The sequence below is a fragment of the Lissotriton vulgaris genome, chromosome 2_1 (genome assembly GCF_964263255.1).
Source record: "Lissotriton vulgaris chromosome 2_1, aLisVul1.2, whole genome shotgun sequence".
Taxonomy (NCBI): domain Eukaryota; kingdom Metazoa; phylum Chordata; class Amphibia; order Caudata; family Salamandridae; genus Lissotriton; species Lissotriton vulgaris.
In genome coordinates, this window is record NC_141687.1 from 656397126 (window position 1) to 656419624 (window position 22499).

General features: G+C 41.7%; 1 protein-coding gene across 1 annotated transcript in view; it reads right to left on the reverse strand.

Moving 5' to 3' along the window:
- The window catches only part of DCDC1 (doublecortin domain containing 1), a 1639395-nt gene that overhangs the window by 1037462 nt on the left and 579434 nt on the right, over positions 1-22499 (reverse strand). The window contains exon 9 of the mRNA XM_086955816.1: positions 15715-15807. Within this exon, the coding sequence (XP_086811942.1) occupies positions 15715-15807 (93 nt within the window). The remainder of the gene's footprint in view (positions 1-15714; positions 15808-22499) is intronic.

Sequence of the window (22499 nt, forward strand, 5' to 3'; positions counted from 1 at the left end):
TGCTGATTGGGAAATTAACACAGATGAAATGATTGTTGATTTGAAGCATTACAATGTATTCAATAATAAAGAAATGTATGATGCTACATTTGATTATGATGAAATCTTCTGTTTTCAACATTATGATCACCATTATTTACATAAAGCAAGTTCCCCAAGTGTGGTATTCAAAACATCCGATGGGAACACTGCCCAACACCACCACAGGGTAGATCACAGACATTTGCACAGAAGTTTACATATTTTTCTGGTCACAATCCAGCAGACCAAGAGTTCTAATATTATAAATTCTAGCCTTCCACAGCAAAGAAATTATGCTCACTGACACAAAGATGATTTATTCTACATCTTCCATTTCCCAGTTGCGGATTAAGGGTATGGCTGTTGGTGAGATAATATTCGTGTAAAATCTATATGGGAAACTAGAGATTGGCAGGGTCAGGGGAATAAGGCTTTATTTAGAGCATGCTTCATACCAAAACAACAGATTTTCTTGAATAAAAACGTACAGCAGATGTCTTGTCTTGGCTTGGCCAAGATAAAAGATCTAAATATGAAATAAAATACCACTTTAGCAATCTTGCAAATTGGCAGCAATGTCACTAATTACACGGAGGACACGTTTGACAACAAGCTTAGAAATGGGACAAACAATTCTTCACCTTACATTCCAGAGGGATGGTTAGTGTGGCCATTAGATACTAACAGACATATTTTCTTGACAACATAAAAGAGTTCAGGGTAAATAGGCCATGTTACGTGCAGACACAACACGCTGGAGTGGTCACAACATACAGCGCTGGAAAGCAGTGCCTAGAATTGCTAAAGCATTCAATACTGTATGAGGGGAAACAAAGCTTGACTCTTCTTTCTGATGGCATGGCCCTACAGCATTCCTCTAAAGCAACTTCAAAAGCACTTTATGTATGGAAAGTACAATGAAGTGTAAAATGTTTAACAGCATGAAGCTTCTGAGAGAATATGAGTAACTGACAGAGCAAATTTGGAGAAGGATCTAGCAGTAGTTCACAATGGTATGACTACATAATCCAAAACTGTATGGGGCATATTACTAAGGGGGGCTATAGGCAATTATCGCCGGTTTAGCGGCCGTTTTCGGCCGCTAGGCGGCAATAATTCTATTGCTATATTTGCAAGCAGTCGCTAACTGATGTTAGCGACAGCTTTTAGGTGATAGCGAGCGGTTTGGGGCCTGCTTTGCATGTCAGCGATATTTATCGCTAATGACATGCAAAGTGGGCGTACCCAACCTGTTAGCGACTGAGAGCAGTCGCTAACGTCGCTATCTATATTAGCAAGGCGGGCGTAGCACTGGAAATATTCCCGCTATCTCTAAAAACTAACGCCTGCTCAGACCAGTTCTTAGCCATGTTATCCAATGGGAGGTGGATAACATGGCTAAGAGCATTTCGTCGCTAAAGCGTGAATATCGCTGTATTCTCAGCGATATTCACGCTATCGCCGGAAAAATTATCGCTTTGGAGATAAACGTTGCTAATAGCACGTTATCTCAGCAATAATTTCCGGCGATGCTTAGCGATAAAAAAATTGTTGCTAAGCCTAGTTAGCGATAAATATCGCTACTAGTTGGTAATATGCCCCTATATTCTCTGGGTGTCAAGGTGCTATCTGTTATTAACATGATACAAAATGACATGTCCTTTTTGCAACATAAGCAATCACAGCTTAGGTCTATCATGCTACTAAGTTGGACTCTACAGACTTTACAAACTAGTTGTGTTCAATTAAAGAACATAAATGCCACTAGTTTGGTTTTACCATACAATCTCACAACAGACCAGACCACCATGGCTAGAAAAGTTGTGACATACAGTATGTTACACATAGGAATGTTAGAACAATAGCCATTTACTGTAGCAGAGGTACCATAAGCAATTTAAAATTTCCCCTTCAAATACGGCTTGCAGCACCATCAAGTAGGCAGATATGAAGTGCTAGGAGAAGGGTTTCGACATGAGGAATGGATCCTACCTTTCTCTTATCATTGTAGGACTGAGGTTTTTCTTAGTGGTACTGTTAGAAATGGGGGTCTAGTTGACAGAGGTAGATACCTTTGTCCAAATAGGAACCCTTGCTTCTAGTCAGGGTAAGGGGGATACACAGTTTAGATAACGCTGCTCACCCACTAGGTAGCTTGGCATAATCAGACAGACTTATCCCAAAGGCAATGTGTTCAGCAGTTGTACTCAAATCCCACAGTTATACAGTGATAACACCACAAATGGATACCACACCAGTTTAGAAAAATACAGTATCTTTATCTAAACTCAACAAGACCAAAACGCCAAAGAATCCAACATACATGTAATAGGAATATGACTTGAAAAGGTTTGAGACAGCTTATCCCATAGAAATCTATGGATACGTGATTTCTTTCAAAGTACCTGTAGTTGCGACAACATTCAGAAGGCCAAACAGCCGCAGAGATGGGAAGCATAGAAAAACAAAGAAATGCATCAGTTCCTGAGAACATGGGGAATCGATGCGACAGTTCTGCTGCACATAAGAGAGTGATGCATCAAATCCAGTCTGTAGGTGGTAGTGATGTGTCAATTCAGAGAAGGTTATGGTCTGCGAGTGATGCGTCTGGAAAACGTGCCGCACTGGTACGATGCATGGTAATCCGGGATGCAGCGGAGATCGATGCATTGAGTGGCGCTGCGTCGGTTTCTTCAGCCGAGATCCCTCTATGCATTGGTTCTTGCAGTGGCAACAGGTGCTGCGTCGGTTTCGGCAGTGGTGCAGTGATGCGTGAAGATTCTTCTCGCACATCGGTGCTGTGTCTGAAAAACAGCTGCAAGAAGAGTGATGCATCGATGTTCGAGTAGTTGCATTGCTTTTCCAGCTCCCAACAGCAGGAACAACCTCCAGAGACCCAACACCGTCACAGGCACCTCTCTGCAGGTCAGAACTATCAGCAAGGAAGTTCAGGGCAGTTGGGGGTGAAGTATTTCTGTCCATGAGACTTCAGAACAGGAGGTAAGCTCTACTCAAGCACTTGGAGATCTTCCTCAAGCAGGGGGACACCGCACACAGCAAAGTCCTTGTCCTTTCCTTGGCAGAAACAGCTACTGCAGGCCAACCCCAGACAGGACACAGCAAAGGGGCAGTACTCCTAATCCAGTTCCTCCAGCTCTTCCCCTCGGCAAATGTTCCTCTTGATTCCAGAGGTAGTCTAAAATTCTGGAGGTTTAGGTCTAAAACTTATAGCCCCAAACGTCTTTGTTTTCTTTGAGCAAGGGTCTCTGAGCCCAGTCCAAACCAATTCTGTCCTCACTGGTGCAGTATGACCACAGGGAGTGGAAACAGCATTATGCAAGGGAGACAGTGCAAAGAAATCTCCTCCCAGTATCTAAATTCCGCCAAGGTCTATTCAGCTCAGCTCTGAGTCATCCTGGAAGGGCCGGGCACATGGTAACAACCCCAGTGGCTGTCTACAGTGAATGAACATTCCCAGCCCCTGTCACTCCAAAACCAGACAGTCAACACACAAACAGGCAGAGGCACACAGAATGCTTAAACAAGAAAATGTCTACTTTCTAAAAGTGGCCTTTTCAAACATACAATTTAAAAACCATCGTTTCTAAAAGATGTGTTATTGCATTCTGAGTTTAGAGAGCCTAAACTTTATTTCTCTATATTGTCCCAATGGGAAGTTATACTTGTAAGATGTTTGGAGGCAGGAGATCCCGGTGGCAGAGGGTTCGCGCCTGCAGGCAGGAGCATAACTAGATTCCTGAGCGTGATAGCAGTGCCCTGCTGACTGAGAGCAGGGATACTGCATTTTTATCTGCAATCCTATGTTTTAACCTTAATGAAAATCAACAGGACAATAACTTGATTTACCTTTTTAGGACTCGGTGGTGCGTGGGTGCCATTCTACATCGGGCTGCTCAGGCGACCTAGCTCGGCGCCACACCCCCGCGCTCCGCCCCTATTTAGGAGTGGTTGCGCAGCGCTCGCTGTTTGGAGGCAGGCGATCCCGGTGGCAGAGGGTTTGCGGCAGGAGCGTAACTAGATTCCTGAGCGTGATAGCAGTGCCCTGCTGACTGAGAGCAGGGATACTGCATTTTTATCTGCAATCCTATGTTTTAACCTTAATGAAAATCAACAGGACAATAACTTGATTTACCTTTTCAGGACTCAGTGGTGCGTGGGCGCCATTCTACATCGGGCTGCTCAGGCGACCTAGCTCGGCGCCACACCCCCGCGCTCCGCCCCTATTTAGGAGTGGTTGCGCAGCGCTCGCTGTTTGGAGGCAGGCGATCCCGGTGGCAGAGGGTTTGCGCCTGCAGGCAGGAGCGTAACTAGATTCCTGAGCGTGATAGCAGCGCCCTGCTGACTGAGAGCAGGGATACTGCATTTTTATCTGCAATCCTATGTTTTAACCTTAAGGAAAATCAACAGGACAATAACTTGATTTACCTTTTCAGGACTCGGTGGTGCGTGGGCGCCTTTCTACATCGGGCTGCTCAGGCGACCTAGCTCGGCGCCACACCCCCGCGCTCCGCCCCTATTTAAATGGCCCCCAATGAGGAAGCGCAGCGGACGAGCGCAGCGGGCGCGACGAAGGCGCGCCGAAGTTGAGCCTAAGTCAAGCCCGCCTGCGCCCGTCCGCGGCCGGACGGGGCGTGGGGCGCGTCCTTATGCTATTTCCCTGTCGTACTCGTCTAAGGACCTAAAAGCCATACAGGGCCATTGGCCGTTATCTGACTCTGTCATTCGCCACATCTCTTCTCTTGGCCTTGCTTCCTCATCTCCTCAGCTCTTTCCTCCTCCGGCTGTACCCTTGGCACCGCATCTCTCTTCTTCCGGCCCTTTACCTTCCACCCCTTCTTTATCTATTATTCTGCTTAACACAAGGTCTGCGGTCAAACACTATCACAAGCTGTTTGTTCTGCTTGATTCCCACAAGCCTGACATACTGTTCTTGACCGAAACTTGGTTTTGCGAATCCTCTTTACCCTCACTCCTGGCTGCTCTCCCCTCTCCCTACATGGCTCTACGTGCAGACCGCCCGGCAGGCAAGACAGGAGGCGGCGTGGCTTTAATTGCCCAGTCCGAGTATAATTTTCAACTTTCTCCCTCCCCCTCATTTCCCCCACTGAACATCTTGTAGTTCGTTGTTCTCTGTCCTTTTCCCCCCCGCTTACTTGTCTCTTAATGTATCGTCCGCCCCAGTCTTCCCCTCTGTTTATACCAGCCCTTCAGGACTTACTGGCCACCTTGGCGGTCAATTACGCCTCGGTCTTAGTGCTAGGCGATTTCAATTTCTGGTCCTCGGACCCCCTTGAGTGCACCCTTCCAAACAGTTCACTGAATCACTCCAATCCCTGAACTTCGTCTCCCATATACATGTTCCGACGCACATACATGGTCACATATTAGACCAGGTTTGGTCTCTTAACATTTCTGTTTCCTCCATGTCGGTATCTCCTTGTCTCTGGTCAGACCATGCCCTAATCTCTTTCTCCCTTCTTCTCAACCCTGTCACAAAGGTTCCGCTCGCCAAAAACACCTGGGCGCGGAACTGGAATCGTGTTGATTTCCCTTCACTGTCTTCCCTGCTCCTGAATTCCTCACCCAACCTGACAGACTTATCTTCTTCCTCGCAAGCCACCGCTATTGACTCCTGGCTTGCTGGAGGCTGCGACTCGGTAGACCCCCTACGCCGGATTTCAACTCAAAGACCTAAGGAATCAAATCGGTGGTTCAGCGAGGACTTGAAGGAACAAAAGCTGGCCCTACGACAGGCGGAGAGGCAATGGAGAAGGGACTATTGTCCTTTATTAAAAACTCAATACTCCACACTATTAAGTGATTATAAAAAAGCTATACTAACTGTTAAAACTGCCTACTTTTCAACAAAAATTCTGGTGGCAGAGAACAAGTCTAGGGAAATTTTCACTATAATTAACGATCTAGCTTACTCTGACAGGGTTACACCTAAACCTCTTCCCACCCAGTCCTTGTGTGATTCGCTAAATTCCTACTTTTTGGATAAAATTGCTATTATCAAGGCCAACATTCCTCCCCCCTCCCTTACTTTTGTTGAACCCTCTCCCCCTACTGTCCAGTGCTGTCTTTCTTCCATTCCCCCCTCACCGAAGAAGTATTCCTGGAGATACTGCCAAAGGTCAAATCAGGCTCCCCGGCAGACATCTGCCCGGCACGTATCCTTCAACAGATTTATTCTGTTTGCACTCAACCCCGACCACTTTTCTTAACTGCTCCCTTGCCCAGGGGGTTGTGACACCTGCACTTAAATCAGCTACAATGGTGCCTATTTTGAAGAAGCCCGGTGCGGACCCTTCCGCCCAAGCTAACTATCGCCCCATTTCTCTACTGCCCTATTTGGGCAAGGTGCTTGAGCGCCATGTCACATCGGTACTCAGCGCCCATGTAGAAGCAAATGGGGGGCTGGCGTCTCGTCAGGCTGGCTTCCGTCCTAGGCACTCTACTGAATCTGTCGTGGTGTCGGTCCTGGACAACCTCAGAGAGGGCATAGACCAAAACAAACACCAGGCCCTGGTGCTCCTCGATCTCTCCGCCGCTTTTGACACAGTGGACCACTCCATCTTGCTTTCACGTGTCAGAGCGGCGGGAATCGAGGGCTCAGCCCTGGTTTGGCTATCGTCCTTCCTGAGGGACCCCACCCAGGCGGTTCGGCTGGGGGATCTCACAGCCACCCCACTCAAGGTCACTTGTGGTGCTCCCCAGGGTTCTTCTCTTTCCCCTTTACTGTTTAATCTATATATCTATCCTTTGATCTTTGCACTCCAGCAGCTGGAGGTCACCGTATATAACTATGCGGATGACCTCCAGCTCATTTTCAATCTTTCCTCCTCTTCTTACTCTGTTTCTAACTTTCAGACTACTATGATTTTCATCAGGGACTGGATGAACCACAACCATCTGAAGCTCAACCCGGACAAAACCGAGCTGGTCCTCACGGGTGGTTCTTCCAGTCCTTGGAACTCTTTATTCTGGCCTTCTTCTTTTGGTCCCCCTCCCACTCCCTCCTCCACTGTCAAGACCCTAGGTATTAAAATGAATAACCATCTCACTCTACACTCCCAAATTAATTCTGTTGTTTCCTCTTGTTTTCTCACCCTTCGTACTATACGCACTGTTTCCCGTTTCTTTTCTCCCCTGGCACTCAAACTGATTATGTCCGCCTTGGTGATCTCCCGGCTGGACTACGCCAATGCCCTGTACAACGGCATTCCGGCGTACAGCCTACGGAAGCTTCAGATGGTTCAAAGCCAGGCGGCCCGATTAGTGTATGGCCTCTCCAGCTCCCACCACTCTACTCCTTTGCTAAAGGCGCTCCACTGGCTCCCTGTCAGGGAACGATCCCTTTTTAAAACTGGCTGTATGGTTTTTCAGGCTCGTCAGGGTTCTGCTCCCGCCTTCATTACCTCCTTGATTAAGGAGTATGTCCCTCCCAGAGAGCTTCGCTCGTCGTCCCAATCACTTCTGCAAATTCCACGTTACAAACGCAAAAAATGGGGAGGGGCCAATTTTTAACTTTGGCTCCCACGTTTTGGAACTCCCTCCCTGACCACCTACGGTCTGCTAAATGTTACTCCTCCTTCCGCAAAGATCTTAAAACTTTCTTGTTCAAACAGGCCTTTTCTCTGTAACTACTATTAGCCCATTTTACGATATCAGTATCTTCTGCTTCTCTCTGCATAAATTATTCTCCATAGCCCCAAGAAACCGCACGGTGAACGCAGCGCTTTATAAGTATTTTAAATTCAAATTCAAATTCAACGTATTTCACATTCTATACTATGGGGCAAGATAGACTTTAAATAGGGAAAAACAAAAGTGGCAGTATTTCACAATCAGGACATATCACTCACACCAGTACATGTCCTACCTTTACCATACACTGTACCCTGCCCAGGGGGGTACCTTGGGCATACCATTGGGGGCCGCACATGTGAGAAAAGGGAAGGTTAGGGCCTGGCGAATGTGTGCACTTGCCAAGTCGACATGGCAGTTCACAACTGCGCGCAGACACTGCAGTGGCAGGGCAGAGATACTTTTTCCGAGCTACTCATATGGGTGGCACAATCAGTGCTGCAGGCCCACTAGTAGCATTTGATTTACAGGCCCTGGGAACATACAGTGCACTGTACTAGGGACTTACCAGTAAATCAATTATGCCAATCAGGGATAACCAATCATGTTCACAATTTACACAGAGAGTATATGCACTTTAGCACTGATCAGCAGTGGTAAAGTGCCCAGAGTCCTAAAACCAACAACAACAGGCCAGGAGAAAATAGGAGGTAGAAGAAAAAGGTTTGGGGGTAACACTGCAAAAAGGGCCTTGTCCAACAAGTACAGGCTGCGAGAATAGTTTAGGCCATTCGGTAGTTTGTAGGGAGATTACACTCCACGGTGCATGCAATGTGTTTAAAGCAAACTTGTCATGTTATCTGAAAGGTTGCTCATCTGCTGTGATTCGTTCAGTGTTCAGTTTGCTTTCCAATGGGAGCTATTTGATGTTGAATGATCAAGGTTGCTGCGGGATGAAAACCGGGAATACCATATCTGGTGATGATTTCTGCAGTTGTGACCTGTTGTGCACAAGTGCTTTTTCCACCTGCCTGTACAGTTAGGGATGCGACAATTTGGCCTTCGATTAACATTTGAAATGTGAACTTTCATGCTTTGAGCAGACTGAAAGCCTTATGGTTTCAGAAGGAAAAGGCCTTAACATCTGCACAAGAGATGTTTGATCTTCAAGTTGCAATATCTTCCTCAGAGACACAGTCGCTACTTCGCACCAATTTTCCACACCATTTCGGGGAGCTAGTGCACCACATTTTTTACATCTCAAATATAGTGGGGAAGCGCACTCTTTTAAAACAATTGGCTCCAGGTTAGTTAGCACCTTCCAGAAGGTCCTCCGAGTTATTCCATCTTTTATACACTCAGTGCTGGAAAGCATTTTTGGAGGCTTACCACTTGTCCTGTTACTGGTTTTCGGGAGACTGGTTTTATTGTATTTATTCCACAATAGATGTTCTGCCATGTGGAAAATTATTAAGAATGGTACTACCACATGTGCTGATGTGTTGTGAGAAAATGGTGCAGTCCTTTGGTGCACCCTTGCTTCACGAACTGAATGACAACTGTTTCTTGTCCTTTCGGCCTATCTGGCTGACTATGTGCAGCCTGTATTATGCTGTCAGCTGTACACTTTCGAGCATGCCCTAGAATATGTCTAGCATATGCTTGGGAATGCAAGCGGTCCAAACTATGAACAATGAACTGCTGGTGGGTCCATTAAATACTCACTTGTTCCACCGAAATGCATATTATGAGCCTCCCTGAGATATTTTGGCTCCTGGAGATTTGGATCCTTACTCGTCTTCAGCAGATGCATTACTGGCCATCAAACCTTCAGCGGCTGGTCAAGGGGTTGCATATGAACATGTTTGTTCCCTGGGTGCCAACAGAACAATCATCTGCGATAACTGAGAACAGAGATGTTTCATCTACTCCTCAGAAAATTTCAACAATCTGGCAGTTTCAAGCAGTGAAGATTTTTTTAATTTGCCCATTTTTACTTGCTAAATTGCTTTTAAATTACAATCTTTTATTCGCCTTTTCTATTGACTTGTAATATATTTTGGCTTTCTTTATGCTTTTGCTATTAAAGAAGCACAATGCTTTTATGATTTTAGGATCTTATACAAGGTTAAATATATACTTTTAGAAAAACAAATTAGGTAGATTTGTGTAGTGGAGGAGTGTGGCTCAATGGTTAGAGCGGCAGACCCTGATGCAGAGTTCTGGCCCGGGACCAGGGTTCAATTCCTGCCTTGGTGGGTCTTTGGCTTAATTTCCTCAGACCTGACAATTCTCGCCTCGGTGCCTATTCTAATCATGGGCCCCACGCTGCAACTCTGGGAAATAGCTTACTTAACCTCCACACCGGCCCCAACAGCGCTAGGATGCCTGGCTTCACCCTGGGTGTGCCCAGAGTGGACACTTCACAGGGAAAGCAAGGAAGGGTTCCACAGCGGTATGAGTAATAGCGCCAGGAAACCGCTTGGTGGCAGTGCGCTCTACAAATACCTTGACATTTACATTTAGTCAACTCACACTCAAGGAGTGGGTGTCACGTGGTCACAATAAGCCTGGGCAAAAACACCACCAATTTACATGCTCAGTTGACATTTTTTCTTGAACTGTGACTTTTGACACACATTTGCTTCCATGGGATAATGTGCCATGAAATAACTTGGCTTACATGTACACATCTTCTTAGGCATATTATCAGAGCCTTGAACATTCTGTGTGAAAGCTAAAGTTCAGTGAGCAAAGTGTTGTAGTTAGATATTCTTCGCTCTGCTACAGCTTTGTCAGGATAGAATCAATAATAACAGCCTGACTTGGACTTTGGCATGCAACATGGGTGAAGTTTATCATATAAATGACATCACTCCTTTGTGTAGTTTTGGGAACATTTCGCTGACACTATCGAGGTCGCCCCTTGCTGGAATTCCAGCCCAGCTAAATCCTGTTTCCCTCCTGAGAATGATGGTATCCAGCTCTACACCAAGATGGTTTCCCAGATAAAACAAACCCACAGGTAACTGCAGAGTTACATCACCCGCAGGGATTCTGTCAGATTCACCCACCCTAGGCACACTAGGATAGGGAGTGCTTGGTGGGAGCATAACACTTATTGTAGCCATTACTGGTGCTTGGAGTAGAGTCACTGATTACCCATTATACACACTTTTTCTGATGATCTCTTTCCTGTCTGTCTGGCTTTTATTTTAAGACAATGTTCGAGTAGGCATCCCTTGCACTAACGTGAACGATATTTAAAAATATAAATTCATGATAAAATTTATCACAGTGATGCTGATTTCGGTGTGATTTTCTTGTGGCTTAACCTTTAACTCAGTGCCAAAAAGTTATTTTCAATAACTTCAGGAACGTATCGGAATGGCTTTGATGGCAGTTTGGTTATTGGTGTTTAAAAAGTCCCCAAACAGACATCAATAAAATAATCAGTATCCTATATTTAACATTCATTTAGGTATAGCCATGGGCACTGCATTATCGAATAAAAAAGAACATTTAAGATGCTCTATTATTTGCATATGAATAGAAGCAAGTTTACTCAAATACACAAAATCCTAGTAAAATAAGTTATGGCTTATCCAGAATTGCAGAGCTGTCGTAGAAGCTTTCTACGATTAATATTATTAAAAGAAAATTTACCAGCTAAGCAAGATCGAATTTTTGTACTTCTGATTTCTTCAAAGTGGTTAAAAAATAAGTATTTTCGGATTTCCTGTAAAACATTATAATATTGAGTTATACTAATAGTTTTTCTTGTATGAATTGCATACATTTTTTTGAGCTTCGAGGCATGTCATTATCAAATTTTAAAGAAAATGCAACTGAAAAAAAATATGTTGCCATTAGGATACTCTGACGTTTTGTAATTTTAAGCTTTTGGGAAAAAATATTTAATTAATTTGTTTCTGTTAACAAAATAAATAAATAAGAATGCACTTATCAACAATCATCATTCCACTTCATTAAATTCACTGTGTGGATAGCTTCTAAAGTGCATGTCATTAATCTAAATTATTGTGCGTCAAAGTATTTCCAAATCAGCATTTCACTTAAACTGTATATCCTACAAGTCCAGCGCTCAGTTATTTCTAATGGAAAACATTTTCCAAGTTTGAAATAGTTGCAGTCTGAAAACTTTAAAATGTCTTGATTCAGACATATTGATTTTGTTGTCCATGTTCTTCTGAAAATGTTTACACGGTCAGTTTTTAAGCCGTTATAATCTGGGAAAAAGGAAAAAAGTACAACATTCTGTATCATGAATCTTTTTATTTGCAAATCCTTTTCATAAGAAATTCTGAATAGGGGCAAGAGTAGACAAAACTTGACCTTCTGTGATCCCCCTTTAGTAGGTCTGTTCATAATTCAGTCTGTTTATGTGAAGAAGCATCCATGTGGAAACGGGCAGGCCTGGGAGACAGAAAGACTATCCCTTCAAACATGATCTGGCCCTATGGGCTATCTGCACAAAAGGAGGCTTAGGTATGCATAGGTTAAGGCGGGAATGCGCATTTGCATTGTACAGCAGAAACCCTACACAGTGTTTCTCTTCTTTCTCAGTGAAAACTCGGCATAGAAGAGTAAATTGCTAGCTGGCTGGGCTCAAGGAAAATATATGATAGGGGAAACATGTGCACTCATGTGAGCATATAGACATATGCAAGACATGCATCAGAAAGTCTGCTCAGTAGCGTAACAATTAGTTACAAGGATATAAAGATGAGCACAGCATGCATTCAGTATCACATATTACTATCGATGTAATTCTTATTCTACAGATTATGCCATAGAGTGTACCCACAAGCCCCACTGCCTACACCCACATTCACCACATCAACTTTTCCATTGCCTATCTCCTAATGATGAGCAATACTTTCAAATATACGAACTTGCATTTATTTATTTTCATTCCCAGGGCTGACCATCTGTACTTCCTGAAATCTATAGTAAATAAAATATATTGAAACCTGTGAAAAAAAAGACACTAGTTCTATTAGCACCACATGAGAAAATCCTAGGCCGTCTTCCTAGCCCCTAATCAATGAGCATGTCCGGCACGTAAGGCAGACATTTCTTAGATCCCTTTTGTATTATTTTGCAGCTTGATTTTTCTTTTTTTCTGTTATGCCAGACAACTGTAATAGAATATTACACTGTGAATCAATTGCACGTTACAGAGTTTTTCTCTGATCGTTGCAAATGATGCACAATGTAAACACAAGTATTTTGCATGCAGTACCACAGGATGGTGGCCGACAAAGTATTTATTTTAGAAGTATTAAATGAATACTCTTATTCTGAAATTATGTTTTTTTTAAAATCCTAGTTTTCATGTGTTTCTATTTCTTATTCAAAAGAGCATCGTTCTGAGAAGTACAGTTTGTACATATAGTGGACTGGAAAAGCTGCCATAGGCAGGGTGTCCTTTCAAAACTGGTGCTGGAACTTTCAGTTTTGTTGTGCGACAGGGACATAAGAGAGGCCCCCCACAGTGCCGGGAGGGGCCCTCACCATTCACCTCAAAGGGGGTCCTCTTGGGCGGGCCAGGTGCAAACAAACAAAACACTCAGAAGCAGCAAGGCACTTAGGGAATGGGTGATGGGGCCCCCTCAACTTACCTTGCAGGCCCCCCTTCGCCCCCCGCCAGCCCCCCGAGGTTTTATTACACCACTGCTATGTGGGTGGGAGTCTGGGCCATGGTGTTTCAATAATGAAACTAAGAAGGTAAATACAAATTCAAGCGAGTCAAAATGGAGGGTATCCCACTAAACCAGCAGGCATTTACTGCAATAAGGGGGTTAAAGTATTGGCTGCATCATATAATTCGTTTTCTGGAACACATGCCCGGAATTGTGAGCTTAAGTGCCACACATAGTTTAAATTAACGACAATGAAAGAGCATAATAATATCTTAGAAAATAATCAATGTATTTACTACAAGGAGAGGGACATAAATTATAACTATTACTTGAACGCCCAAGAACAGATCTCACATTGCACTGCAGGTAGATTGAAATTAAATCAACCCTGGCAAGAATGTTCAAAAGAACCCTGGTCTCTTCCTCCACTCTATCAGTCTATCTTTCCATCTACCCATTCAAAATCATTTTCTCTCTCTCACACTCTATCTTTTTCACTCTCTCTTTCTCTATCGCCCCGCCTCCCCTTCACCAGGAAAAATGCCCAATGGGATAAATGGACTGTCTAGCTATCAGTACATGATATGAAAACAATAAAACAAGGGCAATCTGCTGCTATACAACCACACAATGTTGCCTGCATTGCAGAAACCTGCATGGAAATGATGCTGCACTTTTGTCTCATACCAATTTTGTGCGATTATTTCATTTATGGAATACGCTGTCAACTTCACAGCATGAGCACATGCCAGAAGTAGACTTCATTAAATAGTTCTTCATTACACTTCCTGTAGAATCTTATGATTAACCCACTATGACTTGACGTTTATAAACTACCAAATTACATCAAAAAGAAACAATTTAGTTAATGTTTCTTTTTTCTGTGAGCAGCTATAAGGAAAATCAAAGCGAATAAGTGACTAAACTATTAAAACTCCTACCTCAACAGAGGTAATTATTGTGTTTTATGTAATCTGCAATTGAACCAAAAAGGAACATACCATTTCTAATCCAGTTATAGTACAGTATAAGATACAAACTAGGAATCAAACCGAGTCCTGGGAGGAGATGTGGTCGAGTGGATAGTTTGCGCATTGTGGAATCCTGGGATCGAAATCTGAGTGCTTATTTCCCAACTTCACCAAATTGTGTAATTTAATTATTTAAAAATATTTTATACCCTGATTCAGTTTTTATATACATAAATGTGTGTGTGTGTGCGCGCGCGAGTTTGTGTATATATATATATACATATATATGGTTTAGAATTTCCTAAATAGTGACTCCTTGGAAAACACTATTTAGAAATGCTAAATTATATGTATGAAATATCCGATTTCCTAATAGCAATTCCTACAAAATAGGAATCGCTTTTAGGAAATGACAAATAGGAAATCCCATGCTATTCGTTCCGATGGGCTGGTTTAGCATTTCTAAAATAGCAAATACCTATTTTGGAAATGCTAAACCAAGGATGGCTATCGGCATACAGCCCTCGTGTGGCACCCCAGAAATAGTGATGCACATGTAGATGACACATATGCCCTAGAGGTGTACGCTCTATCACAATTAAAAAAAAAACATTTTGGGGTGTTTTTTTTTAAATTGCACATGGTTGCTTTTCCTAAATGCCCAATTCACATTTAGGAAATGCTTTGTACATGTGCATAAGAAGCGCAACTAGGTAATCCCTACTTGTGATTTCCTATTTAGGAGATCGCAAATTACGATTTCTACTGGATAGAAATCGCAATTTGTGACCACTTAAAGGGCTGTGTGCATACAAAAAGCCCATTTAACATTTCATAATGGCCCGAAATAGCAATTTGGTCCATTGAGAAATGCTAAATGGCTTCGTACACCTGGCCCTTTAACTCAACTCTAATGTACTACTGTGGCACACAAAAAATCCAGGTCCCATTAGTTACATTTGAGATGTAGCTGAAATAGAAATAGGCAATAGCTTGTAATATCGGATTGTCTCTCTAAATGTTTTCTTGCTTTGCTTCATCATGAAAGAACAGCGTAACTAAAGAAACGTTAACATGACAAAGGTTGGGCTACGCAACGTGGCCAAAACATACATTCTGTTTGTGTAATAAACATTCCAATCTATTGTTGAGCCTGTGATAGATCATACAACTCTAATGTAATAAACACACAAAAATCCGCTGAGCTTTCAGTCACTGCTGTGAGCCACATGTATATCATTTAGTGTATCTTGGTTTCTAATTCTACAAAAAGAATCTACCCTCTTCAAAAAAGTATAGAGCTGTCCCTAGCTGGTCAAAAATCAAACAAATGTGTTAATTAACACAATGTGATTAGATTTAGCTCTTCTTCACACATTCATGAAGTACTAGACCCTTGGTATACTATTATTTTATAAATGTTTTTAAGAACATTATATTCTTACGTCTTCATATGTTGCATAGAGCTCCTCTGCAGACATAGAAAGGATTGATTTTTGAGAAACTTTTCCAGTGTCGCCATGGATTGCCAAATTTATCTGCACATAAAAAAATAAATGTAGGAGAGGTAGGTTAATTACAGTTTTCAGAATAAAATATGTTTAGTCATATTGATGATATAGATTATGATTTCAAAGAAAGTATATGAACTTCCTCACATATATGCAGACAATCTCTCTCAAAGAGAAGGAAAGAGCACTTGGATTGTTAGTTACTGTGTCAGAAATAAGATGAAATGCAAGCAAGTGTTCAACTTGGTACTTTTTGGTTCAACATTGTTTGTTGCTTTTATGATCTGTAATTACTGTCTTTGCATCTTATTGACACCTTATACTTTATAGCCGCCCACAACTCTGTCAGTCTGTCTGATGAATCTTAAATATAGCTGAGGATCTGGACAAACTGCAAGTCAAATCTGTGATGTGGAAGGTTGTGAATTAAAGCATGCATTTAATAAAATCTAGTAAAAGGCAAGTCATATGAAATGTTACGTTTGGCAATGAAAATTATAATATTACCAAAAATGAATTTAATATTTGAGACCTATTTGTAGAAAAAAAAATTAGGATGTTGACAAAATATTATACACGATATGTATGTATATATATATATATATATATATATCCTTGCCACTCCACTCCCACAAGCAGGTTGCTTGCTCACTCCAACAAAAAGAAACGTGGAGCACAGACCCAAATTGGTGCAGAAAATAGTTGTTTATTCAGCTGCTGTTCCGTCAGCCATTACGCGTTTCGGTACTCAACGTACCTTGATCACATGACACAGGGAAAGGTCACCTGATTCCTTAAATGCCAACATTTCACATTTTTTTCGTTTTCTTGTTATGCAGTTTTAAAGTGACAGTGCGTTTATAAAAGTGCAATTAAAGCTACGCTTCGACATTTTGCTCTTAATATGGTATAATACCAGTTCGATTTTTCTCTTAATACATTTTGTACATCTTGGCATAAGTTTGTTATTTTGTGCAAATTCGCAAAGATATGTGCAAATCACACAATACAGTACATATTTTTGTGCAGATGTTTTTGTGCAAGGTTTGCCACAGTTATCACGGTATGAATACCTTAAAGTGCAAATAATGGTTTTGTATATAAACACATAATTCACATTTTATATAGAGTCAGTACGAACTCTAATAATACATAAATAAGAATTTGTTTTAAAAACCGTATTTTTCTATCTATATACAAACACAATTATTACCGTATAAATACCAAGTGTGAAAACCCTGTTTTTATGTGCAAATACGCAATACATATAGAATATAAATATAGTGCAAATTCAAATCTCTCAATAAATATGAATTCGATTAAAAACTTTATGTTCTATACACATACATTTAAAATTATGTACAGTTATAAATAGCAAAGAAAGATCTCATTTTTCTTGCACATTTAAATTGCAGTCTTAATACTCTTGTGTTAATGCCATTATATTTGATATCTAAATGTCCCTGATCTTAAAAGGATAGCCAGAGAAAAATTGTATTAGTTACCTTAGAAATAGTAGCTTTTTTAATATCCTAATCAGAAGCCTCCGATAAGGGTATATGGTAGTGAAAAAAGTGAAGTTGGGGTGATTATGTGCTAGAATGTAAATGGAGTGGAAGAAAAGAAAATATTTTTTAAAACAACAAAAAACATAAACAATAACTTGTGTGCGTTGATTTAAAAGATTACATTGTTTTTATAAAAAGGGCTTCTTCCAATCCGTGAGATTATTTAATTAATGAGCTTGATCCACTTGAGAAACTACCAATTTATTCTTCGGGGTTTATGTCAGTTTTTAGATTCATTATAAATGGATTATCAAATGTATTCACTTCTTCAAGTCTATTGCTGTATTTTATAACCCAGTATATAAATCTTCCGTTAGATTTAATCCATGCGGATGTTTGGAATCTAATTCCAGGGTATACCTGGTTTCCAATCTTCTGAGTTTTTCTTCCCTATCCCCACCTCTCTTGCTCGGGGGTATGGTGTCTATTAGGAAGTACTTAAGAAGTCTGATATCCCCTTGGTGTTTCTCGTTGAAATGACGGGCTACAGGATATGTTGGGTCTCGATTCTTGAGTGCACGTATATGCTGTAGAATTCTTTTATGCCCCTGCAGCTTTGTGCTTCCTACATATTTTAGCTTGCAGGGGCATTCTAAGACGTAGATTACATATTCCGTTTTACACGTTAGCATTTGTTTTATTTGGTGTTCTCCTTTTCCAAATGCTAATGTAAAACTCTTCGTATTTACTCCATTTAAGCATGCCTTGCACGTTTGACATTTATAGAACCCCTGTCTTTGGTGAAACCAGTTCTTTTTGGGGATTTCTATCGGATTATTGACCACTAGACGATCTTTCATATTTGGCGCTCTCCTATGAGTGATAGTTGGTTTATTGGGTAAATGGGGACCTAATATTGGGTCATTCTTTACTAGGGGCCAATTCTTTTGAATTATACGTCTAATCTCCTTATGCTGTTTATTGTACCTCACAATCATCCTGAAATCCTCTGCAGATTGTGGAGATTTGTTCGGCACTTCAGTGGACATGTTAGTTTGTGCTAAGGCTGATTGTAGGAGTGATGTTCTATCTACCTCATTGCTTTTTCTTATGGCAGTGTCAATACATAATATTGAGTATCCATGTTGCAGGAATCTGATTTTAATTGTTTGTTGGGCTATTCTTAACTCTTGTGGTGTACTGCATATACGTTTCAATCTGAGCATCTCCCCATACGGGATGCTTTGTATTAGATGTTTGGGGTGATGGCTGTTAGCATGTAAAATGGAGTTTACCGCTGTTGGTTTCCTGTGTATTTTTGTCTCCAATTTACCCCACTCTATATACACCTCAACATCCAAGAATGTTACACAAGAGGGACTCATTTCTGAAGTAAAATTTAGGTTGATTTCATTCTGGTTCAGATTATTGATGAAAAGGTCTGCTTCTGTCTGTGTGCCCCTCCACACGATGAACAAATCATCAATATATCGCCACCAACATTTTACATGATCTTTCAATATGTTTTCAAATTTTCTAAGGAGGACCAGTTCCTCCCACCACCCCATATGGAGACAGGCGTAGCTTGGGGAGAAACTGGCCCCCATAGCTACACCCCTTATCTGCTGGTCTAAAACATGCTGGAAAAGAAAGATGTTGTTATGTAAACAAAAGTCTATCATATCCAGAATCATTCTGCTATGCTGTTTATGGGTTTCATGTCTTTGCTTAAGGTAAAATTCCGTTGCTCGCATCCCATCTTTATGGCTAATGCTCGTGTATAACGAGATAATATCCATTGTAATCAATAAGTAGTCTGATTGCCATGTTAAGCTACTGATTTTAGCCAAAAAGTCTCCGGTGTCTGTTAGATATGAAGGCAACTTTTGGACAAAGTCTTGTAAAAAGTGATCAATGTACTGAGACATATATTCCGTTAGACTGTTCATAGCCGATATAATCGGTCGCCCCGGTGGTTTTTGAAGGTTCTTATGGAGCTTTGGTATGAAGTACAACACTGGTGTCGTTGGTTTATCGTTCTTCAAAAATAAAAATTCCTCCTTATTTATAAGCCCTAAGCTTTTCCAGGCTAACAGTTTGGAATAGAGTTTCTCATACGTATTTTTTAATGTGCTTTGATCACATCGACAATAGCAGTCCTTGTCCATTACCTGATTTTGGGCCTCTAGCAGATATTCAGATTTTTTCCAGAGTACCAAATTTCCCCCTTTGTCAGCATTGCGTATCACAATTTCTCTATTTCTGGATAATTTGCTCATCAGTTGATTATATCTAGTTTCCAACTTTCTTTTCTTTTTGTTTTTGGGTTTGTTTGTGGCGATATTTAACTCTTTCAGTTCCTTTGTGATTTGTTCATGATAAATGTCTATTCCATCTCAAGGCAAAATAGGGACAAATTTAGACCGAGGTTTGAATTTGGTGGTACAGGTTTCAGTGTTCTCAGTCACTGTTGTTATTTCACTTTCAACTTGTGTCATATTGCTCTGGGTTTGTGTGGAAGCCATATTAGCTAGATCTTCAATCAGTATTCTCTCCTGAGTGTTGAACATTTGATCTCTCTGTTCTTGACTATCAGTCATTGTTATCTCCCTTGCAGGCATTTCCGCTTCCCCTTTGATTAAATTATATTTTCTTAATTTCTGTTTCCTAATTCCCTTGTAAACATCCATCCAAGTGGACGCAAAGTCAAAGGTACTTTCCGGTGCAAAGGATAGACCCAGGGATCGTAGCTGCAACTCCGCTGTGTTTAAAGTTATATCAGAAAGGTTTAGTTACAGTTATATTGTTCGTCTTATCTATCCTGGTTTCATTGTCTTTGTTTATTTGCGATTCCACCTGCGTGTTTGATATCTCCTGGCCGGCTCTCCTTTTCCTTGCCCGTCTCCTTTCTCTGCGTTTCCGGGTGCGGCTTTTGGTTTTGCCGGTGCTTTTGTTGTTTGTCGCTTTGGCCGGAGGGTTTGCTTTTGTTCTTCCACCAAAAAATCCAACTCTTCAACTAAGGAGATACTTATTGGTACTCGCCCTGCTCTTGTGTCTTCTGATTCACTCTCTATGACAGAGCTAAGGTTTGATGTGGATGATCCGCCCTGCATGTTTGTCGTCTATCCTTGTTTGCATTTTTTGTGCCACTGAATTTTGAAATCTTCATATTTTCATATTTTTTTGCGAAAGTGAAAATCCTACCGCATTCGTAATCATTTTTGTCTCGGTGGTACTTGTATGTCTTCCGTTCTCTAATTTTATCCTCTTCCTTTTGGAGACGGCTTATCATATCTTTTCTCAGTTTTGTTTCTTCTTCTGTTTGTCACATAGTTTTAATTTCCTCATTTAATTCATCAATTTTCTGCTGTAACTTTTCGCGGTCTGTTTCCGCGTATTTTACCAGAATTATCATCAACCTACGTGATGACTCCAGATTCGTCTCTGCCCATTCTTTCAGCATATTGGGGTCGGGTGTCTCGTAACTTGGTGCTAAGAGAATGCGTAAACCCCTCGGCACTCGATTTACATCCAGATAACGTTGTAACGATCTCCCCTCCCACCACTTGCTTTGTTCCTGCTTAGACAACTTTTCCAATGTCCGAAATTTCTCTTTAAGTGTTTTGCACCTTGTACCTGATACCCCAGATGTATTTTGGGATTTACTGTTCATTGGCGGTGTTACTGCGTCATTGAACATTTCAAGAGCTTTTGCCTCACAATCTTTCAGCGTGTCTGCCGACATCCCAGCCGCTGTTAATTTTCAAAAGAGTAATGTGTTGCGTCACTGTCAATCCCCGGTTGTTGTTTTACACAATTATGCTAACAATGCCGGTCGCGTGACTCCGCTTCAGCACACTCGTCACCCAACTTTTCAATGCAGTGCAGTGCAGTTCGTTCTTACCTTCGGCTTTTCGGCGGTCTGTCCCGCGTCCTCCGACACGCGACTCCCGCTATTCCACTTACTCCGCAAGAACTCGTGCACCCGTAGCAGCGTTGGGGGGCTTCTCGGAACTTGTCAATCCTCCAGGATAACTCGTTGGTTTTGGTCCGTTGCCAGACTGCCTCCTCTTTCTACGAACTGAGCCCTTTCCTCCGACGAGGGGGCCGTGTACTACCGGAGAAGGAAGCTCACCGGTAAACAATACCCTTGCCACTCCACAGTTATAATATTACCAAAAATGAATTTAATATTTGAGACCTATTTGTAGAAAAATGTTTTATGATGTTGACAAAATATTATACACGATATGTATATATATATATACATATATATATATATATATATATATATATATATATATATATATATATATATATAAAAAGATATTTATATCTATTGTTCAACAAAGTGGTCTACACACTGCTCGCTCTAACTGCTGGTGGAGCGTTGGGGGTACAAGACCACAAAGCCCATTAACCCCTTCGATGCTGGTGACGGAACCATTCCGTCATCAGTCACGGTTGAGCTGTGCTGATGACGGAATGGTTCCGTCACGACCACACCCTGTTCTGCATTGTCCAGCACAGGGGGGGAATTCAATCAGCAGCCAAGGTGTTAATATTTGCCACCAACAGAGAAATACGCTGCACTCCCAGAGAGAATTTGGTACGGTAAAGTGTTCCAACAGCAATTTTCTCCAATGAAATCCCACTACGCGTTTCGACAATTCGTCTTTTTCAAGCGAGTGTGCACTCTAGTGGTGATGACCATGTATTGGTGTAGTCACAGGCATTATGGGAGATGTAGTATCTTGATATTTGGCATAGTACGTTTTGGTATTCCCACATAATAGCATGTTTCATAGCTGTTGTAAATTCAAATAATTACACACCGCCAGTCTCTGGGCCATTCTCTCCCCAAGCAATACCAGGCCGCATCGGTGGTTACTGTGCAAGGAACCATGACTCGTCGTGTTTCTTGAAGAGTCTAGCCCATGTCGAAAAAGTAGAGCTCATCGCTCCTAACCGTTCCAGCCTCCAGCCTTTTATTTATCTTTCAGAGTCTAGTGCTCGCGCTAGAGATCAGAATTTCTTGACAATATTTTCCCAACACCGGGCGCTGCCGTAGATTTAAATGTTGTTCAACAAAGTGGTCTACACACGGCGCACTCTAACTGCTGGTGCAGCGTCGAGAGTAAAAGACCCCAAACCCTATTAATATTTGCCAACACTGAGAAATACGCTGCACTCCCAGAGAGAATTTGGCAC